Genomic DNA, 25,799 nt, shown 5'->3' with positions numbered 1-25,799 from the left:
TTTTTTAAGTAGAAGCACATTACAAATCTATATAACTTTCTGTCACTGTTTGATTTGAAATGCAAAGCGATACTCCAGAGATAATTTTTAACTCTTTGCAGCAGTAAGGGGGTGACATGGGTCTCTCTGCTGCTACCAACATTTGTGTCGGGTACTGCAGGTCTACCCAAGCCTTGGTCCTAGCTTGCTGCCCTGATCCACTGCTGTCACTGACACAGTAGTGCTGATACAGAGCTCCCTGTACTGTATATTTTATGCATTAGAAGAGCTTGGGCAATTCCCAGTATATTGGTGAAAGCAGAGAGTCTAGTGTTGCCCCTTACTGCTGCCACTCAATGTACAATGGGGGTGGGGGCATATGTAGTAGTTGCCCATGGGCTATGATGCCAGGGGGATCAGAGGCTCCTATGCACATGAAGATATCAGCCGGTGTAATCCTGTTTTAATAATAATAATAATAATAATAATAATAATAATAATAATAATAATAATAATAATAATTAGGTCTATGAATATCCTGTCCTGATTATATATATATATTTATATATATATATATATATATATATATATACGTATTTATTTATTATGAGACTTAAGCATATCCTGTCCCCCGTTTATATATATGCTGTATATATATATATGAGATTTATGTATATCCTGTCCCGATAACATCTGATTAGAAGATCTCTCTTCTCTTTATACTACATACAGGGAGCTGTCGCCGTCTGATCCTGTCCCAATAATAACAATATACAGGATATTATTCCTGGCAGCCTGTGCTACATTGCAGCGTCCAGTCATTAAGGGGTTACTACTATGAGCCTGACGTCAGAGTCTTTAGGGATTCCATGGTCAGGGCAAGGGAAGGTGAATGTGTTCTGGCTCCTCCCTGGCTCTGTACTCAGCTCTCAATGATCCACAGATCAGAGACTAGAGCTGTGTGTGACAAGGAGGAGAACACTGTATATAGCAGCTCTCATCTCTCCATCCATGTGGCTGTCTGCCTGAGGATATCACAGGTAAGGCTATGGAGAACATGCATGGTCTATGAGTAGTACTGGCACCATTGTATGACATCCTGTGATCATAAATAATGCTATGATCCCTAATGCCCACCACTACCTTGGCATCAATGGCGAACACAAGAATCATCTGCGGCCACCTGTAGACTATGGATCTTTATGAAGACTAATAAGGGGTTGTACAGTATATTATTCTACTATACCAGAAGGATACACTGCAAGGGGAGCGGTGGCCGTCATGATACAGTGATCATAGAGGGGCTTCGTAGACTACTGACAGTCCAGGTATCCATTGTATAGAAATTAGACTTTTCATATAAGACTTATATATAGATGTAGCAGAGCTGAATTTGTTTAATTTCTGCATGCAGTGAGGACTAGATTATTATGCCCAATGACAAACTCAGCTCTGCTATAACATAACGACTTATAGGATTTATACTATGATGACTTTGTACATGTTGGGGGCCCCTACTATGTAGGAAACTATGCAATCAGCTTGATGGTTTTTATCATATGATTGTATGTGAACTATGTACTGAATGTTTGTTTTATTACAGTAATTTGTTCGCGTGAGCTATCCCGTGTAGCAAATCTACAATAGGCGTAAAAATCAGCATATTAAAACTACAGCTACTAACTTCTATCTAGGACCTGTGTTTCTGTTCATCCTGATCCTCCTGGTTCACAAATGTTGGAACTACAGTGAAGACCATTACATAAACAGGCAGGGTAGGGGAGGGATAAAGCTGGGAGGTCAATGTGATGTACATGCCATTCAGACTATGTGAAACGTTGGGTGGAATAGATGCAATGTAAGGCTATGGTCACACTACATATATTTTCGTAGAACTACAGCCGTTGTGGCCGATTGCAACAACGGCCGTGATTAATATGAAAATATACGTGTCATTGCCACTTATGGCATCTCGGCCGGAGTGTATACACATGGTATACACTCCGGCTGGGATCCCTAGCGGCGCCGCGAGAAACAGACATGTCAGTTTTCTGCGGCCGCTATTCAGTGAATAGCGGCCGCAGAAAACCATAGTGTGCAGTGGAGAGTTCTGATGCGGGCGCACACGGATGCACCCGCATCAGAACTAAGTGGCATAAAGATCATCTGGCCGGTACTGCAGTACCGGGCAGGGTGATATTTTCAGAGACCGGCCTTTCCATGACCCAGCCGGGTCACGGAACGGCCAGTGTCTTACAGTGTGTGAACATAGCCTAATAATGTAAAACCCCATCCCTCAACTAAAATGACCCAGAAATTAAAGGGAACCTTAACAGACTTTGCACATGGAGGCAGCTTATATACTTAAAGGGGCTCTCCAGGTTGCAGAAAAGGTTTTACCTGTTTTGCTCCCTGGTGGTCTACTTCTGCCCTGGGCCCATCTAAGAAGTATACCTTCCAAGATCAGAAGGCCCAGGTACCAAGTTGTGATCAGCTTGACCGCATGTGATGTCCAATAGCTGCAAAATGTTGCTGCAACATCGGCAGCTACTGGACCCCATGTGCAGGCATGGCTTCATCTGCTAGCGATGGTCACTACTTGGTTTTTACTTCTGATATGAGTGGAGGGCAGAAGTGGAGCACAGGAGAGCAGAACAGGTAATAGCGCCTGGACAACCCCTTTCAGAGGTACATTGAGGTGAGTTAGACCCATAGCAAAGGTGAAATGTGGCCATTTTGCTGTTATTAAAAGAGAATTCTGGGAAGGGACACTATTTGCAAAACTTTTGAAAAAGTGTCCCTGCCCAGAGTTCTCCTTTAAAACCACTACACACCTTACACCTGTTACAGGCAGACTTGATGCTTATTTTATCAATCTTCTTTCCAAAGTCCTTGCACAGGTTCTCACCATCTGGCCCAGACTCCTATCTAGGGGCAGCAGACCAGGGCCGGATTAAAGGGAGGGCACCTGGGGCACGTGCCTCGGGGCCTCCACCACTTGGGGGCCCCCACCAGCCTGAACCCGGAAGAAAGGTTCCGAGTTCAGGCTGGTGGATCTGTAGTGATCTACAGCAACCCCCAGCGGAGCCCAACCAGTGGGGGGTGCAGGGGGGCCATGGGGCTGGTGGGGCTCGGGTGGGACGATTAGTGCCTTGCATCCATGTCCCTGGCGGAGCACATCTTCTCCTGCGGGCCGCGCGATGATGTCATTTCATCCCGCGGCCCGCAGGAGAAGATGTGCTCCGCTCTGCCACACAGGAGAGCCCCAGAGATCAGAGCTCCCTCACCTGCTTCTCCTGGATGTAGCTGAACCCGTCGCCCTCCAGAAGCATTAGAGCAGGTTTCTGCTGGAGGGGGATGAGTTCAGCCACATCCAGGAGAAGCAGGTGAGGGAGCTCTGATCTCTGGGGCTCTCCTGTGTGTAAGAGCTCCGGCAGGGATTGCTAGAAGATGAAGAGATATTGCAGCCAAGGAATGACGGCAGGTAAGAGGGATGTTTATTATTTTTTTAACTTAGCACAGACCAGGGGCATTTATTTGGGGGTCCCCTTGTGGCATCCTTGGGGGGGGGATAACTACCATACTAGGGGCATCCTGGGGGGGGGATAACTACCATACTAGGGGCATCCTGGGGGGGATAACTACCATACTAGGGGCATCCTTGGGGGGGATAACTACCATACTAGGGGCATCCTGGGGGGGGGATAACTACCATACTAGGGGCATCCTTGGGGGGGATAACTACCGTACTAGGGCATCCTTTGGGGGGGGGACAACTACCGTACTAGGGCATCCTTTGGGGGGGGGGGGACAACTACCATACTAGGGGCATCCTGGGGGAAGGGGGGGGTAACTACCATACTAGGGGCATCCTGGGGGGAGAGGGCGGAATAACTACCATACTAGGGGCATTCTGGGGGGGGATACTAGGGGCATCCTATATGGAGGACACAGCAGGGGATGAGGGGCCCACAACAAAATTGTCGCCCAGGGCCTCCACCAGCCTTAATCCGGCCCTGCAGCAGACACATGATCTGTCTCTGTATTACCTATGCCCTTGAGTAATGCTGTGATATGTGACACACAAGTCAAACTTATATACAATCCATGATTTGACCAGTGACGTGTCTGGAGAAGTATCAAGTTCTGATGGGTATGTTACTAAACACCATATTTAGCATAGAATTTACATAATTTAGAAAAAAAAAAATTAGAAACCTTCATATTTTGTGCAGAATTGAATTATGCAGCCCGGGCGGCCCACGGACTGGCAGCCTGGGTGGCCCATTGGGCAATTGTCCAGTTTGCCTGATTGTTAGTCTAGGCCTGCATGCTGCTAATATATATCCAACCAAAACAAATAAGAGATGGATAATATGTATCAGCCTAGATATTCCCCCTGAGATCTGTTACCCAGACTGATACACTGCAGAAACCCCTCAGGGCAGGGAAGAGATTCGAGCCGCTAACATGAAACTTGAAATCACCTCTTACAAATCTTTTTTTTAGTAGAAACAGGATGAGACCCTAAGACTTTGATACAGGTCTGAGACTTGATGTGTCACCAGACACTGATATTTCTAAATCATCCATGGGCAGTATCTATATCATAAAAATCAAAGTCTGTCTGTCTGTCTGTCCTTCTGTCTGTCTGTCTGTCCTCTATAGACTTCCAAACGCCTGAACCGTTTGACCCCAAATTTGGCACACAGATACATTGGGTGTCCGGGAAGGTTATTGCGAAGGTCCCGTCCCCGCCAGATGTACAGGAGGGGAGGGGGAGGGGGAAGAGAGGCGCCCCATAGAGATGAATGGGAAAATCTCCTCACTGCAAACACAGGTGATATAATTAGCTGCAGCAGACACGGCAGTTGGAGCCTTAGCAACCAATAGGATTACTGCTTTCATTTCCACAGGGAGCAATGGTTGCTAGGGCAGCTGCCTCACAACATCCACAGTAATAACTGGTAGACCCCCTACTCCATCTATACAGGACATGTATATACAGGACCCCCTACTCCATCTATACAGTACATGTATATACAGGGCCCCCTACTCCATCTATACAGTACATGTATATACAGGAGCCCCTACTCCATCTATACAGTACATGTATATACAGGAGCCCCTACTCCATCTATACAGAACATGTATATACAGGACCCCCTACTCCATCCATACAGTACATGTATATACAGGGCCCCCTACTCCATCTATACAGTACATGTATATACAGGACCCCCTACTCCATCTATACACTACATGTATATACAGGACCCCCTACTCCATCTATACAGTACATATATATACAGGACCCCCTACTCCATCCATACAGTACATGTATATACAGGACCCCCTACTCCATCTATACAGTACATGTATATACAGGAGCCCCTACTCCATCTATACAGTACATATATATACAGGACCCCCTACTCCATCCATACAGTACATGTATATACAGGACCCCCTACTCCATCTATACAGTACATGTATATACAGGACCCCCTACTCCATCTATACAGTACATGTATATACAGGACCCCCTACTCCATCTATACAGTACATGTATATACAGGGCACAACAGGTATACCAAACTGTGACTGGGTAACACTGCTACACCAGCCCTGACCAATACCGCCATACTGTGCTGGATAACACTGTCATACCAGACCTGACCAATACCGCCATACTGTGACTGGATAACACTGCCGGACCTGACCAATATCGCCATACTGTGACTGGATAACACCTCCATACCAGACCTGACCAATACCGCCATACTGTGACTGGATAACACCTCCATACCAGACCTGACCAATACCGCCATACTGTGACTGGGTAACACCGCCACACCAGACCTGACCAATACCGCCATACTGTGACTGGATAACACTGCCACACCAGACCTGACCAATACCGCCATACTGTGACTGGATAACACTGCCACACCAGACCTGACCAATACCGGCAAACTGTGACTGGGTAACACCGCCACACCAGACCTGACCAATACCACCATACTGTGACTGGATAACACCATCATATCAGACCTGACCAATACTGCCATACTGTGACTGGATAACACCGCTATACCAGACCAATACCGCCATACTGTGACTGGATAACACCCCCATACCAGACATGACCAATACCGACACACTGTGACTGAATAACACTGCCATACGGGTAAATACAACCCTGCAGGTATACAGGACACTACAGGTATACAGGACCCCAAAACTATACACTACAAGTGCACGGGACCTCCACAAAACTATATACTACAGGTATACAGGACCCCAAACTTTACACTACAGGTATACAGGACCCCCAAACTATATACTACAGGTATACAGGACCTCCACCAACTATATACTTCAAGTATACAGGACCTCCACCAACTATATACTACAGGTATACAGGACCCCAAACTATACACTACAGGTATACAGGACCCCAAAACTATACACTACAGGTATACAGGACCTCAAAACCATACACTACAGGTATACACGACCTACACCAACTCTATAATACAGGTATACAGCACCTTCACCAACTCTATACTACAAGTATACAGGACCCCAAATATACTACAGGTATACAGGAACTCCACCAGCTATATACTACAGGTATATAGGACCCCAAACTATACACTACAGGTATACAGGACCTCCACCAACTCTATACTATAGTTATACAGGACCCTCAAACTATTTACTACAGGTATACAGGACCCCCGAACTATATACTACAGGTATACAAGACCTCCACCAATTATACACTACAGGTATCCAGGACCCTCAAACTATAAACTACAGGTATACAAGACCTCCACCAACTATACATTACAGGTATACAGCACCAACTATATACTACAGGTATACAGGACCCCCGAACTATACAGTACAGGTATACAGGACCTTCACCAACTGTACACTGCAGGTATACAGGACCTCCCTCAACTATACACTATAGGTATACAGCCCCCCCCCAACTATGCACTACAGATATGCGAGACCCCTAGAAACTATACATTGTGGGTATACAGAACCCCTCCAACTATGCACTACAGGTATACACTAATTCCACTGATTAACTCAGATGAAACAATACCTTTAGCTTGGCCTCCTGGGCACCTTAGAACAAATCTAATTAACACACGGACACTTTATACCCGGGCAGCGCCGGGTACATTTTCTAGTATTGTCTATATATCAGAATTTACATGATGGGGGAAGGAAGATATCCCCCAGTCTCCATATTAGTTAGAGACCACCACTCTGCTGGTAACAGGGGTCCGGGCACCTCCATTCTTGTTATTGGTGAGAGATCCCTAGAAAAGCTGTGTATTTTGTGATACAATGTACAGAGCTGTCATGTAACGACATGACATGTCATGTTTGTTTTAACAGAAAAAGCTAAATATTTACATAAAAGATATATACGAAAACTAAAAGAACACTGAAAAGCCAAAATGATACAAAATCTGTATGATCTATCTATCTATCTCCTATCTATCTATCTATCTATCTATCTATCTATCTATCTATCTCTTATCTATCTATCTATCTATCTATCTATCTCCTATCTATCTATCTATCTATCTATCTCCTATCTATCTATCTATCTATCTATCTATCTATCTATCTATCTATCTCCTATCTATCTATCTATCTATCTATCTATCTCCTATCTATCTCCTATCTATCTATCTATCTATCTATCTATCTATCTATCTATCTATCATCTATCTCCTATCTATCTATCTCCTATCTATCTATCTATCTATCTATCTATCTATCTATCTATCTATCATCTATCTCCTATCTATCTATCTATCTATCTCCTATCTCCTATCTATCTATCTCCTATCTATCTATCTATCTATCTATCTATCTATCTATCTATCTATCTATCTATCTATCATGATGTGTATACAGTGTAGACATGACCTTCTCCTTGCTCTATGTATACCATAAGGTACCGCAGCCCTGCTGGTCAGGTGTGAGCTAGATATGTGTACATGAGTGTTGACTGCTCATTTTATATTTCAGGAATGAGAGCAAAGTGAGTGTGACTGCATACAGTACAGGAATGCACACAGTGTACACATCACCGCTCACTACTGTACATTTTCCATCATTGGTGTTCTCACACTAGGCCTGGCAAGTGTGAAGTGAGGAGTGTATACATTTAATCTTAATACATTCCTTGCACAATCCTCCAGTACATAGAAGTGTGCCACCTATCATATTATAGCAGCTCATGATGTACTGGACTAGTACACTGCTTGCCCCAGGTGATGGCAGATCATGCGGCACCTCTATCTATCAGCTATCTATCTATCTATCTATCTATCTATCTATCTATCTATCTATCTCTCTTCTATCTATCAGCTATCTATCTATCAGCTATCTATCTATTATCTATATCTATCTATATTATATCTATCAGCTATCTATCTATCTATCTATCTATCTATCTATCTATCTATCTATCTATCAATCAGCTATCTATTATCTATATCTATCTTCTATCTATCTGTCTGTCTGTCTGTCTATCTATCTCCTATCAGCTATCTATCTATCTATCTATCTATCTATCTATCTATCTATCTATCTATCCTTCTATCCATCTATCTATCTATCTCCTATCTATCTATCTATCTATCTATCTATCTATCTATCTATCTATCTATCTATCTATCTCCTATCTATCTATCTATCTATCTATCTATCTATCTCCTATCTATCTATCTCCTATCTATCTATCTATCTATCTATCTATCTATCTATCTATCTATCTATCTATCTATCTATCCTTCTATCTATCTATCTATCTATCTATCTATCTATCAATACAATCTAGCTGATAAATAGTATTTGAGTAAATCCTTTCTGCATTTTGTGATTCTGAAATGAATATCTCCATTATGTTATAATTGTAAAACCACAACTCTCATCATGCCCTGACAGCCTTTGGCACAATGAGAATTGTAGTTTTGTACCAGCTTCAGAGCCCCAGCTTGGAGGAGCCTGTTATAGTGCACCCAGTTAGTGAGCGGATCTGCTGTATACAGTATCATGTAGTACCAGGTAAGCCAGGACTGGAATGTGATGTGGTGGTGGAGGGATCATGGACGCATTTTTACTCAGTTACATCAGGGCATTTGGAAATTCTCTGATTAGTGATTTATTTCCTCTTCTGACTCATTAGTAAGCGGTAATGAGAGGCCGTCACATACAATGAGCTGTTAGTGATGTCATGTCTGAGAAGTCTGCTTTCTCTGGATTCCCCCCAGCAGTACACAATGTAACCTACAGGGGTTTCCCATTCCAGATGTCATCCATTTATTACCTTATTTATTCCTCTCAGATTTCGGACGTTCTCTGTAATGCTTTGCTGTTTTATGATCGGAGCTCTTGTTACTTGTAGCCTAGGGATCCAAATGAGCAGAAGCAGCATAAGAACACCTGTCCAAGAACATATTACACGCTAAACAACTAGCTGTATAGACCCATAATATGTCACTTAGAGGGGCACTCAGTATATCTCAATATGCTTCCAATCAGGGGCGTAACTAGAAATGGCTGGGCCCCATAGCAAACTTTTGATTGGGGCCCCCCCGCCCCACCCCCTCTCGATCGACCACTATGCCATCAACACACTCTCTACACAGGTTCTGTACACCATATAAATTACAGTACAGTTACATCAGGTGACTTACAGGAGACGTCTTCTCTGATCGGAGTTCTTCCCTTTTCATTTTCTTTTCCATCTGCCCTGGGCCGTTATGAGAACTTCTCCGAGCCACGAATCCACAGAATCTGCCAGACAGACATATTAGACTCCACACTCTGTCACCATCCTCATCTCTATACACACTGCACATCTGTATTGGCCCCTTTACACCCACATTTAGTGGGTAGGCTGACTCTATGTGATCCCATTTTAGTATATGGCCCTCCTCTCTGTCGCCCCACCTTATAGATAGCTTCCTTATGTTGCCCCACCCGCTGTCCCCCTTATAGATGCCCCCCCATGTTGTCCCCTTATAGATGGTCCCCTATGTTGCCCCCCCTATAGATGGCCCCCTCTTCCCCTATATTGTCCCCTTATAGATGGCCCCCTTTCCCCCTTTATTGTCCCCTTATAGATGTTCCCCTCTCCCCCAATGTTGTACATTTATATCCCCCTCTCCCCCTATGTTGTCCCCCTCTCCCCCTATGTTCTCCCCTTATAGATGGCCTGCTCTCCCCCTATGGTGTCCCCCCCTTATAGATGGCCCCCACCCCCCCTTATAGATGTCCCCCTCCCCCCCTTATAGATGTCCCCCTCCCCCCTTCCTTATAGATGCCCCCTTCTCTTCTCCCCCCATTCCTTATAGATGCCCCCTTCTCTTCCCCCCCCCTTCCTTATAGATGCCCCCTTCTCTCCCCCCCCCTTCCTTATAGATGCCCCCTTCTCTTGCCCCCCCCTTCCTTATAGATGCCCCCTTCTCTCCCCCCCCTTCCTTATAGATGCCCCCTTCTCTTCTCCCCCCCTTCCTTATAGATGCCCCCTTCTCTTCCCCCCCTTCCATATAGATGCCCCCTTCCTTATAGATGCTACCCTCCCCCCCCCTTCCTTATAGATGCCCCCTTCTCTTCTCCCCCCTTCCTTATAGATGCCCCCTTCTCTCCCCCCCCTTCCTTATAGATGCCCCCTTCTCTTCCCCCCCCCTTCCTTATAGATGCCCCCTTCTCTTCTCCACCCCTTTCCTTATAGATGCCCCCTTCTCCCCCCCCTTCCTTATAGATGCCCCCTTCTCCCCCCCTTCCTTATAGATGCCCCCTTCTCCCCCCCCTTCCTTATAGATGCCCCCTTCTCCCCCCCCCTTCCTTATAGATGCCCCCTTTTCTTCTCCCCCCTTCCTTATAGATGCCCCCTTCTCCCCCCCCTTCCTTATAGATGCCCCCTCTTCTCCCCCCCCTTCCTTATAGATGCCCCCTTCTCTCTCCCCCCTTCCTTATAGATGCCCCCTCCTCTTCTCCCCCCCCTTCCTTATAGATGCCCCCTCCTCTTCTCCCCCCCCCTTCCTTATAGATGCCCCCTTCTCTCCCCCCCCCCTTCCTTATAGATGCCCCCTTCTCTCTCCCCCCTTCCTTATAGATGCCCCCTCCTCTTCCCCCCCCCCCTTCCTTATAGATGCCCCCTTCTCTCCCCCCCCCCTTCCTTATAGTTGCCCCCTTCTGAGGAAAGCAAGTTTAAAAAAAAGAAAAAAACTCACCTAACAACACGCTCCCCCGTCGAGCCTTTTTCCTGTCACCCCCTGTCTGATGCGCGGCTGCCGTCTGATGCCGCGTCCTAGCCCCAGCAGCGCGCGTATCATAGAGTTCTGTGTGGGCCTGTGGCCGCGACTTCCACACAGAACTCTATGATACGCGCGCTGCCGGGGCTAGGACGCGGCATCAGACGGCAGCCGCGCATCAGACAGGGGGTGACAGGAGCGCTGTGGACCGATCCCGTGCTCCTCCTGGCCCAGTGACTCCTTTTCCCTATGGTTGGGGAAAGGAGTCTCCGGGTCGGGAGGAGCATGGGACCGGCCCCCGGCTACAGCACCCGGGAGGCATGCTCAGCCGCCGGGTGCTGCAGGATATGTAAGCTCCAGGGGCCCGCGTCACGGGCCCCTGATGCGGCGGGGCCCCGTAGCAGCCGCTACGGCTGCTACGGCGGTAGTTCCGCCAGTGCTTCCAATGTATTGTATAGGGAGCCGGCACTGGACACCATCCACCCTGCAGGTGATCCACTCGAGCGCCAATCCAGGGCAACAAGCCAAATAGATACCATGACCACAGCAGAGTCAGGAGGTCTGGTCTAATCCAATGGTTTCTTTTATTGCAACTATATATGATTCGGTCCCCATTATACCATCTTAGGACATACAGATTCTATAATGTGGGGGTCCCCTACTCAGGACTTCCCACAATAATCCTGAGTGGACAGCTGCTAACAAGTTACGTGGATGACCACCCCTGTAATCCTACCAGCGGAAGTATGGCTGGAATTGATTTCTCCCAGCAAAATCAGTTGTCTGTTTGGGTCTCTATGGTAAGCCAACCCCTTTAAGCAGCTTTAAATACTGATGTCCTTATGTGATACTTAAGGGCCCTATTACACGGTGTGATATTAAGGAGTAAGCGAGCGCCGACCTGTCAGGTCAGCGCTCGCTTGCTCATAAGACGCATAGACAGCAAGCGAAAAGGAGGGGGAAGCCATTGGGAACTGTAGGAAGGGCTGCCCAGATGATCGATCTGTAAATCGCCCGGATGGCCTATAGAGGATAGTGGTGGTCTGCTGCTATTACACATAGCGATGGCCTGCTATGGTTGTCAATTCTACATGCTGAAAAACTGCGATCAGCCGACATTATGCATGTTGGCCGACCGTTTTCTTTCGGCATGAGCTACTACACTAAACGATTATTGGCCAGAATGGCCGGTTATCAGCCAAGTATGGCCGATAATTTTTTCATGTAATAGGGTCTTTACTTGCTACATTTGCCAAAAATGACTCCTTAATCTCCCTATTACACGGGTCGATTATCGTGCGAAAAATCGTTAAATCGTTCATATTTAAACGATAATCATTCTGTGTAATTGCAGGCAACGGTTGAAAAATCTTTCGTATGTCAATCGTTGATTTAGATCTGAACCTAAAATTATCATTAATCGTTCGCTTATTGATCGCTGTAATTCCACATTCGTTCGCTCAAGTTCCGCATTTTTTCACCAATTGTTCAATGTAATTGCACATTGCTCATTGTTTTGCTGAAATCAGAAAGAATAAACGATCATAATAACAATCGCAATAACAATCATAGTAACGATCGTAACTAATGATTATTGTTCTGTGTAATATGGTGAACGATTTCAGGTTAACGATAAACAATCTCATTTGCGATCGTTTAGCGTTAGTCGTTAATCGTTATAAATTGCTCAGTATAATAAGACCCTTAGCTAATAGGTGTCTTGTGTTTCCCTACAATCCGCTGTTCATTGTCTGTTGTTAGGTTCAGTCTGTCTCTAGTAACAGAGACACCAGGACAGATCATAGGGAGCAGACTGCAAGGCCTTATTCACAAGTTCCGTGAAACTGTCCACGATCAGGGAATTTAGGGGCCATTAAATCCTATGTGTCTATTAAGAAGATCTGTGCCGCGATCTGCACAATGATCTGTATGGCATGGATTAGCCAATAGAAGTCTATGGGATCTGTGTTTTTCATAGACATGACTACGGATGCAGTTACAGACCAAATTGCACAGATCACAGAGTAAAAACAGTGGATCTTTATGTGGAACTGAAAAATCACAGAACATGTGAATAAAGCCTAAATGCTGCTCTCATTGAACAGACATTGAGGTGCAGTTACACATTGCAACTGCTACACAGTGAATGGAGACAAACTTTGCTCACTCTGTGGTCCTGTGAATAAATCATCAGTACATTTTACCCCTTTAAGCATAGAGTTAACTTAGTAGAACACAAACCACACAGCATGTTCTTGTGAGAAGCCAAAATAATTTAGAAACTATTACCGTAGGTAGATCCAACCACTTTCAAATGGATCCATAGATGATCTAATGTGTATGAGGGTTGCCAAGACCTGTCTGGCTATTGGTCTCAGTGGTCCTTTTTTATTATAAATTTCATCATGAACGACTATATGTATCTATATGGCCAACTTTAGGCTCTTGATAATGTCACGTTTAATCTGGGTCATGCACAGAAATTTGGAATCACCGCACATAGCAATCCCAATACGCTGATGTTACACATATATGTGGGTTGTATCCTTGTATTAATACCCTGTTTCCACAAAAATAAAACAGTGCCTTATATTAATTTTTACTCAAAAACAGGCACTACGGAGGAGATTTATCAAACTGATGTAAAGTAGAATGGTCTCAGTTGCCTCTAGCAACCAATCAGATTCCACTTTTCATTCCTTTCCATTCTTTGAAAAATGAAAGGTGGAATCTGATTGGTTGACAGTTTCACTTTACAACAGTTAAATAAATCTTTCCCTATGTCTTATCTTCGGGGTATGTCTTATTTCTTTCCCCCTGGCCGGGAGGAGAGAAGTAAGCCATCCCCCCAGATATCCCTGGAAAACTCACATCCTTGCGGGACGGGAGGTGGCGTGTGGGACGGACGGTGGTGTTGTGCGTCGGGATGTACAGCGCAATCGTGTGAAGACGTTGGGGGCCATGGTGGCGGTGAAGCTCCACAAGGGTAATTAGGTGAGTCCTGAGTGGCAGCAGGTGGTAACGGTCGGCCTTACTTTGAGGGGGTGCCCTAGTTTAGTGTAGGGGTGCCTTATTTTTGGGGGGATGCCTTAATTTACGCTAAAGGGTAGGGTAGTAGGGCTGTCTTATTTTAGGAGGGCGTCTTTTTTTCGGGGAAGCACGGTACATACTGCTTATTAGACAGATTGGTATATAATGAGCTTCCACAAAACAACAAAAATGTCTGTTCTACTGTACCAAGCACAATAATATCCAGTACATAAACACCCACTTCCTGCTCCCTAGGAGGCCGGGACATACCAGAGATCTCCAGCACATGATTAAAGACCTGAAAGGAGGAACCAAACTATAAACACACGAGTCCCTCGAAGTATTCTATGTCTCCTATGATGAACCTCTGGACATGCAAGGGTTAACAGAAACACTGGCTCTAGAGAAAGTGGACTGTGAGAAGTGGGTGAACTCTCACCCTAGACCCCCTTGCAGCCCCACTATGGTCCCATATAGAGGATGCACCAGATGCAAGAGGCCAAGTACCTCAACCCTTCCACCGGAAGCTTATAAATTACAGTCTTGACATTATAATGTGGAAACACACGTTTCTACATTACATTGTATATATAGTGCTAGTTGACGACTAGTTTCTAGTTATACATGAGACAGTTGTGCCATTCCAGATTGAATATACTGATTGATTTACTTTTGCTTCTTCTGGATCAACACATGAGTTTCTACATTATATTGTGTATATAGTGCTGGCTGACGACTAGTGTCTACTTATACATGAGACAGCCATGCCATTCCAGATTGAATATACTGATTGATGTAACTTTTGCTTCTTCTGAATCAACACATGAACATTATAGACTGAACCTGGTGGACGTCAGTCTATGTAACTATGTCTGAGGTCATTTGTGCCATCTGGAATGACATAATCAATGACGCTCATGCACAAATAGCGATCATCAATCAGTCTGGTTTTCAGACCCATGTCACTGTGACCTCCGTGAATGTACCGACCCATAAGGTCCGTGACATCCATATTGACCAATTATGGCTGCAAGTGAAAATAAATGGTAGACTGGAAGCGTTCTCAGTCCATCAAGGAATCTGGACAATGTGGAAATCAATGCAGTGGGGCACAGAGGGCCGAGATAAATGAGTGATCAGGTCAGGAGCAAATATGTAAATGGAAAAGTCAAGGAAAAGAGTTTCCATTATGAGTTATACTCTTGGATGAGATTTTATGACGCTCTGTACATGCAGGGTAGTTCTTCTATTTCTTCATCATTTACAAAATTTGGGTTTTATAACACTTAGACACTTAGCAGCCAAGACTTTTCGTTTTCGTTTTAGTTAGTTTTTTATTTATTTTTTTGTCTAGGATATAGAGTAATGTTTAGTAAATTAGCTGGTTTACAAAGATGTCAGGAATCACATATAAGCTATTAAACGAAAGGAAGTTGTTTGAAACAACAATGACCATTTAAAGGAGAAGTCAGGCCATTTTTATTTTTGGGCAGGGGGAAACTTACTACAGAAGGCTAACTTACCTTTCCATGTGCCCATGCCACACCATTACAATGGCTCCAGGACCCTTTGCCGGAAGGCATTTTCCCCGGAGTCCTGATGATGTCACGATGAGGGGGAAAATGTCTTCCTGACTGATGGATTGGCCACTCAGCCAAACAGTGACTGCAGCGGCGTCCCACTCCAGTCACTGATTGGCTGAGCGGGCAGTCAACCAACTGGGTCATGACGTCGGCTGGGAGAAAATCCTGGAGCCCGGTAGGGGTCCCAGAGCGGCGATCCGACACTGGAGAGGCACGGGAGAGGTGAGTAAAGCTTGTTTTTTTGTGTTTCCCCTGCCTTTAAAAAAAAAGTCCCCTCGCCGGACTTCTCCTTTAGGCTTAGTGTGTTATTAAAATTGTCCTAGATATGCCAAGTCCAATATTTATTTTTTATAGGGTGGCGGTAAACTGTATGTGCCATGATTTTTTTTTTTAGGAATCTACCATAGTAACATCCCTGACCACAACAAAGTTAGGATCAGATGTAACAATGTATTACGTGGGAAAGAGAGGGCACTGCCTCAGAGTTGCTTTGAACTTGACTCATTTATCTCCTTGAGGTGGACACTAGCATTCAAAGGAAAACCACAGCACCTTAACAGGGTAAAGCTGAAAAGGGGGTGTTTATTACCAGATCATGTGCAACGTTTCTACCCCTAAGGGGTCTTTCTCAAGCTTGGGAAAGACCCCTTAAGGGCTGAAACATTGCTCATGATCTGGTGAGTAAACACCCTTTTTTCAGCTTTATCTTCTTGGATTGCTGTGGTATTCCTTTGAAATGCTAGTATCTTGAGGGATCCTTAGATCCTTTTTATTAAACTAGACATTGATGGCGTGCACCTTGTGATGACTCTTGCTTGCTGCACTGGGGCATTGCTCATACAGTGCTTAAAGGGCAACTCCAGCGGAATTTTTTTTTCTTTCAAATCACTTAGTGTGAGTGCCAGAGATTTGTAATTTCTTTTTTATTAAAAAAGTCTGGAAGACTTGAGTTTTTTGATAGAAATAAATTAAAAATCTATATAACTTTCTGACACCAGTTGATCTGAAAGAATTTATTTTTTCGCTGGAATTGCCCATTAAGTAATGATAAATCTGCCCCGTTGTTGTTTCAAGTTGTGCAAAGGAGAATGTTACTCATAGTTTTCTCCATATTTTGACAGTGTGAGCATGTGGGATTGATCTTCACTAAGCCATAGATACAATACGTCATCTTAACAGTATCTACTGAATGCTTAGGACGATTCTAATTCTCCAGCTGTCATTGCATTACAAGTATCAGATGCCTTGTAGGGTATGTAGAGACTTTGAAAAATTTGAGGACCCTGAGAAATTCTTCTTCCAGATGAAATGATTTGAATAGTCTTTTTGTTTCTCAGATTTAGTTATTGATATTGGAGACGTATAATACAATAGGTTATGGAGAAGGTCAGGCTGGAGCACCTGATACAATACAATAGGTCTCCATTCTGCCCTCGGACTATCCCTGCAGAGTCAATGAGAGTTTATCATCAGGGATGGACGGACAGATGGTGGTCCACTCCTCTATACTGACACATTCTTGGCCGAGGGATCTGGACAGGAGACTGATATGTGTAACTTAACCATCTTCCTGCGAGGAAATGCTGACACCACTTGCCGGACTCTGATTAGAAGAACAGGATTTTACTGTCCTGTATCCGACTCATCCTGGACGTTCTTGTAAGGCAAATACAGGGGAATGGAGATAAGGTGTGGTCAATGTTCAAGTATAAATGTGGCCAAACACCTTAGATAGCTGTCGACCTCCCCATACACCTCCATGCTTGGCTCTGGCCTAGTGTGGTTTCAGTAGTGAAAGGGGAATAAGCTGTTGCTGGACAACTCACAGCTTAAAACGAAGGATCAGGCATAGTGAAATCCAGCATGCTTGATCCTTTTTTCCCTTGACATCTGGTGTTTGGACACCCCGCACATTAGATGGTCAGCAGGTTCAGCCGAAAGTAATCCAATGTGTATGACTACTTTTAGAGTCCATTCATATTTGTTTATTTAGCCACAATTTCTGTCCCTTTTGACAGCGAGAATAGTGAAGCGTGAGGTATTATATGTTCTATAAAACAAGAGAAACCTAAGACTAATGACTAAAAAACAGTCTATTGGGCGCCATTTGGATCCGTTGTATGATGGAGTGATGAGTGATGGGGCATAACACAGATAAGAATGAAAACTGTACTAGAAATACACATAGATACTAGAGATGAGCGAACTTGCCGAAGGTTCAGGTTTGCACGAACCAAAACGATTGCCATTTGAATCCAGCTACCTGAAGAAGGATGCAGCCCAAGGACTGCGTGAAAAATCCATGTTTTCCAGGCAGTCTTTGGGCCGCCCCACCCTCTCCAGACAACTGGATTCAAATGCTGATCTTTCGGCAAGTTCATATAAAAATTCCATTGTTTCGTTTCTATAAGTTGCCATGCAGGCCTTAGTTGTCTGTCCTGAAAATGGTCAACAAAAAGGGCTACTTTTGGCCATTTAGGTCAACTATTATTTGAAATTTTACATGAAAGACCATTTGTGATGGCCGAGGCAGACTGTCTATGAAAAATGGGATATCAGGTTGGGGTTGCGTTGGGTTCCCTTGATCATCGAGTTCAGTCTGACATGTTGTTGGTGAGATATTCTGTCCGATCATGATCTGATGTGTATGGGCAGCTTTATGGAAATCCGCAAAGCTTTGTGACACAACAGACAACAATGGCGCCCTACAGACTTCATACAGATGAAAAAATATGGGCCTATATGTCTTCTGGATGATAGTATAAAGACTCATTGCCATGACTGGGTGTGCTAGACATCTATCATGCTTACATTTCACACAGTACCGTCTGACGTCTAGTGCTTTCCTTTGCTACTGCGAAAGTGAAGGATCATTTTACAGTACTCAGATATTTACAGCATGCCCCACATCCCTTCGGAATGAAGACGAGCTCTTTCTGGTTGATCATCAGGTGTCCAGGTGACATGTTTTATATTGTAGCTCAGCCCTATTCAGTTCTTTGGGAATGGTCTATCACACCAGACAGAACCCATAGACTAGAGCTGCCTTCTCTTATTTCCAATCCTAGCCATCCCCTTTAAATCTATGTCCTGGCACTAATACAGTTCATAAATTGGATACAAATGTGATACAAGGAACCAATCACACAGCGTACAAGATGACCTAATCATTCATTATATATGAATTACTGTCTACATGTGGCAAGGGAGGAAATCATGAAATACAACGAGCGATAATACAATGTTGTCATGTCCAATTATTCAGATATTAAAGTTTTCCTTTCATTAGAAAGCTCTCGCACTCCTTCTGAGTAACGTGATGGTGCAGTCATATGGGGATTAGATCAGGATTCATACACTGGCTGGCTTGATTTGTTTGTTGCCATAGAATCTGCTGATATAGCACTATGGATTATCCCTGCTATATATACATCAACTACTATATGCTTTAGCGGGTGGCGTAACCCATAATCAGGTGTAATCTTCGGCTACGGCTCAGGTGGTGCCAAAGTCAGAGTCAGTCAGAAACGTGATGCAGGTTAAGTCTAGTGATGAGCGAACATGCCGATGGTCGGTTCGGACCCCAAACACGAACATAAAAAAAAATTATAGTGATAAGTTTGTGTTCTTCGAACATTCATGAACGTACAGTAGAAGCGCACAGATTATCAGGTGCAAAGCGTTAATTACGCCGTTGCCTACATTTAGGTCTAGAGTTACCCACATGCGTACTTATTATCAGACGCAAAGCGTTAATTACACCGTTGCGTACATTTAGGTCTAGAGTTACGCACATGCACGTTGCAACAAATTTACGAACATGTTCGCTGATCACTAGTCTTGGCCAGAGATGTATGTTGAACCTCCCAGTCCCCCGTACAAAATGTTAAACAATCTCCCACCAACCATCGTCAATTTATAATTGTGGTGTCATTCTATTGTGTCCTTTGGGCACTATCAAATACCAGAGAGTAATGCCATAGAGCACCACTTCTGGTCAAAATCCAGTTGGGTTCCTAAGATATTTTTTGGGTCCTGTTATGTTTGCAAAACATTTTATTTGGTATGTTTCCAGGCCTATAAAAGGCTTGTAGCTGAGTAAGGACTGTCTATGAGGCTCGTGTATGCTATATGGCCTATGTATACAGTTGCACCAGATGGACTCATGTTTTAGTATCTGGGACCATCTGATTTTCATACATTTCACACTCTCCAACCACTTTCCTCTAGAAAGGAGCAGCAGAGAACGGCCCTGAAATGGATCCCGTGTCTCCCATTAACTGAGGCAACCAGCTGGGAAGTGACTGCCATCTGATATAATCTATGAGATCAGCTTTACGGCCATCTGTCTGCCAGAGCACACAATTTTTACAGTGGAAAGGGGTGGGGGACTAAAGGAAGAAAGCATATTCACCATTCCTTTTCCCTGTGCCAGCCGCCGAGCTATTACAAGACTGACTATACGTAAACCTACAAGTCTCTTGTTTGGCCGATGTATGTCCACGTTATTTCTAGACAGGCTTATTTCTCATCTCACAGTATCTGTTGGCTGTATACATTCCTTTTAATATCTCTGCTATATACCAATGACAGGTGAGTCGTCCTAAAGGACAACTGTCATACATAGACTTCTATGTGAATAAAATATATCCCGTACTGCAAACAGGCATAACCCCTGGGTTAATTACCTTAACTGAGGCCAAAGTGACACTATTCTGGCCTCTATCAAGTAATTGGCAGGTCTGTAGATATGTGGACAGGATACCACTAAAGATTTCCTGGCACATAGAGCAAAATATAGATGATAGATAGATAGATAGATAGATAGATAGATAGATAACACTCTTTCAGCCTTCATCAGGTAATAAAGAGGGTCTTTAGATATGTTTCCTGTATATCTTTTCCTGGCATATACAACGATAGATAGATAGATAGATAGATAGATAGATAGATAGATAGATAGATAGATAGATAGATAGTTTGGTATAGCTGTGTTTCCAACCTTAGATAGATAGACATTAGGTAAATAGACTATGTAATCACTGTATACAGTAATCTCTGCACCAGAGAAAGTTGGCCAAGGAGGATGAAAGTGACTGTGACAGTAGATCGTGTCCGCGGTTCGCTCTGGGAGGGGCTTCCATCCTGTTTGCTTGAGGGGAAGGAAGCTTATCCCAAAGGCCCTCATTTCCACAGGAAATCTATATAAATCCCATGTACTAATGAGCATAGGAACAGATATTTATATCTCGATACCAATCCTCCCTGGTACATTGGAGATTAATTTTACCACTACTTTATTTGACTTGCATAAAAAATCCTGAGACCAAACAAAAGGGAACCCTAGTTAACCCTGGCTGATCCAGATTATGGTAAAAAACGCTTATAAGGCATGGCCAATGGCCACTGTGACTTGTAATTATTCCCAGAGATGGGACTTGGGGGGGGCTTATATAAGATTTGTAATGGGGCCCTTTGATTATTATACACATTTTATGAAACTGATGTCCTTCTATGAGCCATAGAACCATATAACCCTCTCTAGGACCCCTATGATTTAACGTGGCCCTTTTGTAGCTTTGTATTAATAATATGTTCATATTATATCTGTTGTGTATCTGTTGTGTATTAGAGTTTAATGGGTACGGGGGGTACACCATCCAAGGTACTTGGAGTATGAGGCCTACAGATCCAACAGAACACAAATTTTACCATGCTCCTTTCATATTTATGAAGGTATTCTCCCTTTCAAGCAATGCATCTCTAGATATGGCACCTGACAGAGCCTGTATAGCAGACACAGTACAATCTCTACTAAGGTGCCATATGGCCATTGTACACTGTTGCGCAGGCTCCATGCCCCTTGTCCTGTCTGTGCTCTTAAGGGAACCTTGTCCTTTTACATGATGTCCCATTTAATACATATAATATTTTTCTTCCAGATTAAAAAAAAGATTGGCTGAGAATCGGAAAAAGTGTTGGAGAATATGAAGATAATGTCCTCCAGGTTAAAGTGAAGGTTCCAGTTTATGGTTTTCCTTTATGTGAATTGACTTACATTGGAAACTTTGATCTCGCATTGTACAAGATGCCGGCAAAAACCCCAATGTACTTGAAAACCTCCACCCCCAAGAGAGGTAAAAAGCCTAAACTTCGAGATGTGTTATCAAGGGAAATGATAAGTCCTCCTTTAGGTGACTTCAGACACAGTGCTCATATAGGACTAGATGGAGAAGAAGACATGTTTGGGGAGTTGTCCTTCCTACAAGGAAAGTATGACCTGCTTCCCAATTTGGGCCGAAAGTTGACCCTCCAAAACACAGAAAACAGCTTGGACCAAGAGTTTCATGACAGTGATGGAAGTTTTCGCCCCTTCTTAAAAAGTGCAGTGTCTCTCCCTGTTTTCACTGGAACACAGAGTAAGGAGAGAGCTCCTCCCAAACCCCCCAGACTCCACCTGGAAGAAGTCCCGAGCCAACGTTCTATGTCTATCAGCTATGGAGAAGGATGTTTTCGTAGAGAAGAAGATACATCTTTCTCCTCCATCTCAAAAGAAGAAAGCAGCAGGTTTCTGACAGCGTCCACAAGTTCTTCTGAAGGTTCCATTTCGGGAAGTGGGAGGTTCAGTCCCGGATGTGGGGCCGATGTATCACAAAGTAAAATGGACAACACAGACTCTGAGAACCAGGATAATCCTCCTTCTGAATCTATCTTTGGGCTGGAGCTAGACCTCGGACCATCAATTCTAGATGATGTTCTGAGGATAATGGATGACTACAAAGCTTCATGACGAAAAGGATATGGCGGAACTGTACATAGACATTAATGGACACTATTTATTATTGTACGGCAATGCTTCAGAGAAAAACAATCTGCATCTGGCATTTTAAAGTAATGGATAACATCTCTACACTCCGACCCTTTTATATCAATATTTTATAAGAACTATGATTTATAATTCACCATGCCCGTATAAAAATCCTATAAAATTTGTGTTATTTCTGTTAAAATGTAATTCACAAGAGAAGAACATATTCAATTCTGTATAAGAAAATACGCTTTCCAGGAAATTTTATTGACTATTGGAAACTATTGGATCATTTTGGCAAGCTTGAACTATTACACCTCATTCTTTACCCCAAGAATAGCTTCTTCTTTATCTCTGTAAATTCTGGTGGCTTTTTGCCTTTTTTCAAAACTTAAATGAATTATTGAACAATTCTTATGGTGCTTAAAAATGCCACCATAGAGAACAATTGCCATTGTTGCCATGTTGTTTAACATACAATTCTACCATGTCTTTGCTCTCATTGGCAATAGACATGCAATAGTTGTATTGATCATGAGATATTAGCTGTTAATTCTCATAAACAAGTGAACAGTAGGCTACATCCCTGGCCTAAGTTGAAAAAAAGGTCTAAGGGTAGAGTCACACATGGCAGATTTTGTTATGGAAATGTCTGTGATGTCTGTGATTTGGCGGCAAGTACATTGGTTTCTGCAAGTTCCATACAGATAAATAGGATAGTGACAAAAAGGTCTGCCACAAAATCTGCCATGTATTAATTCACCCCAGCAGTAATCTCAATGGTCACTTATGTAGGTGAAGTCTTCAAATGGCTCCAGGTATGTATTATAGAAAGGATAGATCACTAGATCCAATAAAATGTGAAAAATATCAGAGATATAGTCGTAAGTGTGATAATGGGAAGTAATGGAAGACCTATGATAGCTCAATGGGATTAGCCTTGGATACTCACCTACCTGGGCCACCTGGGCTCTTGTTGTGATGACGTCCAGCTCCCTGTTGGTTTCACTGGCCGTTACTTCTGAGACAATCTTAGCAATGACAGCCCACTCAGCCAGTCATTAAAGGAGGTGGAAAAGTCAGTGATAAGCTGAGGGGGCCGTCTATGCCAAGACAGGTCCATCTTGAAAGTAGCAGCCAGCACAACCAGCAAAGAGATGAAAGTCATTGCAGGGGGAGCTCAGGAGACCCAGATAGGGGAGTATGGGTTGTTTTTAACTTCATTCATCCAGTCACAGAAATATATATTTTTAAAAATCACTATCCGGAATACTCATTATAATGTTACTGAATTGTAAGTAGGCTTTGATAAACACAGCCAGTCCCCAAATTGTGGTCACCTCATGCAGTCAAAACCATGTGCTCATGCGGCCACCAATAGCCGGAAGATGTTGCCAGGATTGATGGGGGCATGATTTTGGCTATGTGGGAATGCAGCCTTAGCTTTTTAATTTAACTAGGTGATGCCAACCAATAGTTGGTACCAGGGGCGTAACTCAAAATGGCTGACCACTAAGCCACTAAGCTGACTACTAAGTTGTCTCTGTGTAGTCATAACTGCATAACTGCAAGCCCTGGTCAGGAGTGCCTGCAGTTAAAGGGACATTTGCAGATCCCGGGAGACCCTCTCGGCCACCAGGTGCTGCAAATTATGACAGCTCAGGGGGCCCAGTGTATTACAGGAGTGGGCCACCGCGCCCCTTGATGTGGCGGGCCCCGTAGCAGCCGCTTTGGCTGCTACAGTGGTAGTTACGGCCCTGGTTGGTACCACACTGCCCTTTCCTTAGATTTAAGTGAGTGATGTGTCCAGACCCCATGTCTGTCACTGATAAGTAACATTTAGCTATAGTAGTAATCTCAGCATTGATGTACTATCCACCTATAAGAATATATCTTACAAGATGGAATAAAGAACATTCTGTCACTTGTAGTGTGAGCAGCAGCTATTTATTATAGGAGTTTGTGCTGTAAGAGAATGGTGACTAGGAACTAATGTGAGAGGCTCAGCAGTGGGGGAGCACAATATGAAGGGTACAACAGGATGAAGGCATTATCATAACTGTCAAGAAAGACTGCCTTCTGTGTTGCCCATAGCAACCAATCACAGCTGAGCTTTCATTTATTCACGTGCTCTGATAAAATGAAAGCTAGGCTCTGATTGGTTGCTATGGGCTATGTTGCTATGTTAAGGTTTTTTTAGGCCACAACCTTTAGTAAGCGTTAACCAGGGATATATTGGGGGGGGGGGGGGGGGGGGGCTGAATGATGATAAAGCGTATACTATGCTGTATACACTTTGTAAACATGGATCCCTATGTGTGATGGATACCACTATGTAATATCGTCATATATTAGATGGATATGTTGACAACTCCCTCCAATGTAAATGTTTAATGGACACTAATGGACTTAGCCTTATAGCTGTGATAAATGAGGCCTTCAGAGCAGCAAGAGAGAACAGCCTACAGTACATGGCAGAAAGGCATGATGGGAGCTGTAGTTCTATATACTCACTCTTGCTGAGCTGAGAAGGAGCACACCGGGGGCAACATGTGACAAAAATATAACTAAAGGGGTACTCCAGTGAACATCTTTTTCTTTAAAATGAACTGGTTTCAGAAAGTTATATAGATTTGTAGATTATTTCTATTTAAAAATCTTCAGTATTCCAGATCAGCTGCTGTATGCCCTGTAGGAAGTGGTGTATTCTTTCCAGTCTGACACAGTGCTCTCTGCTGCCACCTCTGTCCGAGACAGGAACTGTCCAGCGCAGGAGAGGTTTTCTATGGGGATTTTCTACTACTCTGGACAGTTCCTGACATGGACAGAGGTGGCAGCAGGGAGAACTGTGTCAGACTGAAAAGAAAACACCACTTCCTGCAGGACATACAGCAGCTGATAAATACTTTAAGACTTGAGATTTTCAAATAGAAGTAAATTACAAATCTATATAAGTTTCTGAAAGCTGTTCAGTTATTTTAAAAAAATCCATGGAGTAGCCCTTTAACACTACACTGTTAGGCTATGTTCACACTAGATATTTTTTCGTAAATCTGCAGCCGTTGTTGCACAGTGCAACAACGGTCGTGATTATTACAAAAA

At 43.7% G+C, this 25,799-nt stretch overlaps 1 protein-coding gene across 1 annotated transcript; it reads left to right on the top strand.

Moving 5' to 3' along the window:
- The first annotated feature begins 923 nt into the window (after positions 1-923).
- On the top strand, positions 924-24,930 carry LOC138802998 (cdc42 effector protein 2-like). Its single transcript, XM_069986808.1, has 2 exons — positions 924-1,019; positions 21,832-24,930. Exon 2 carries the CDS (start codon positions 21,978-21,980, stop codon positions 22,677-22,679), a length of 702 nt encoding a protein of 233 aa, XP_069842909.1. The 5' UTR covers positions 924-1,019; positions 21,832-21,977; the 3' UTR covers positions 22,680-24,930.
- Positions 24,931-25,799: the final 869 nt, after the last annotated feature.

The sequence above is a fragment of the Dendropsophus ebraccatus genome, chromosome 10 (genome assembly GCF_027789765.1).
Source record: "Dendropsophus ebraccatus isolate aDenEbr1 chromosome 10, aDenEbr1.pat, whole genome shotgun sequence".
Taxonomy (NCBI): domain Eukaryota; kingdom Metazoa; phylum Chordata; class Amphibia; order Anura; family Hylidae; genus Dendropsophus; species Dendropsophus ebraccatus.
The sequence above is the reverse complement of the archived record's forward strand: the minus strand, read 5'-3'. Positions and strand labels throughout refer to the sequence as shown.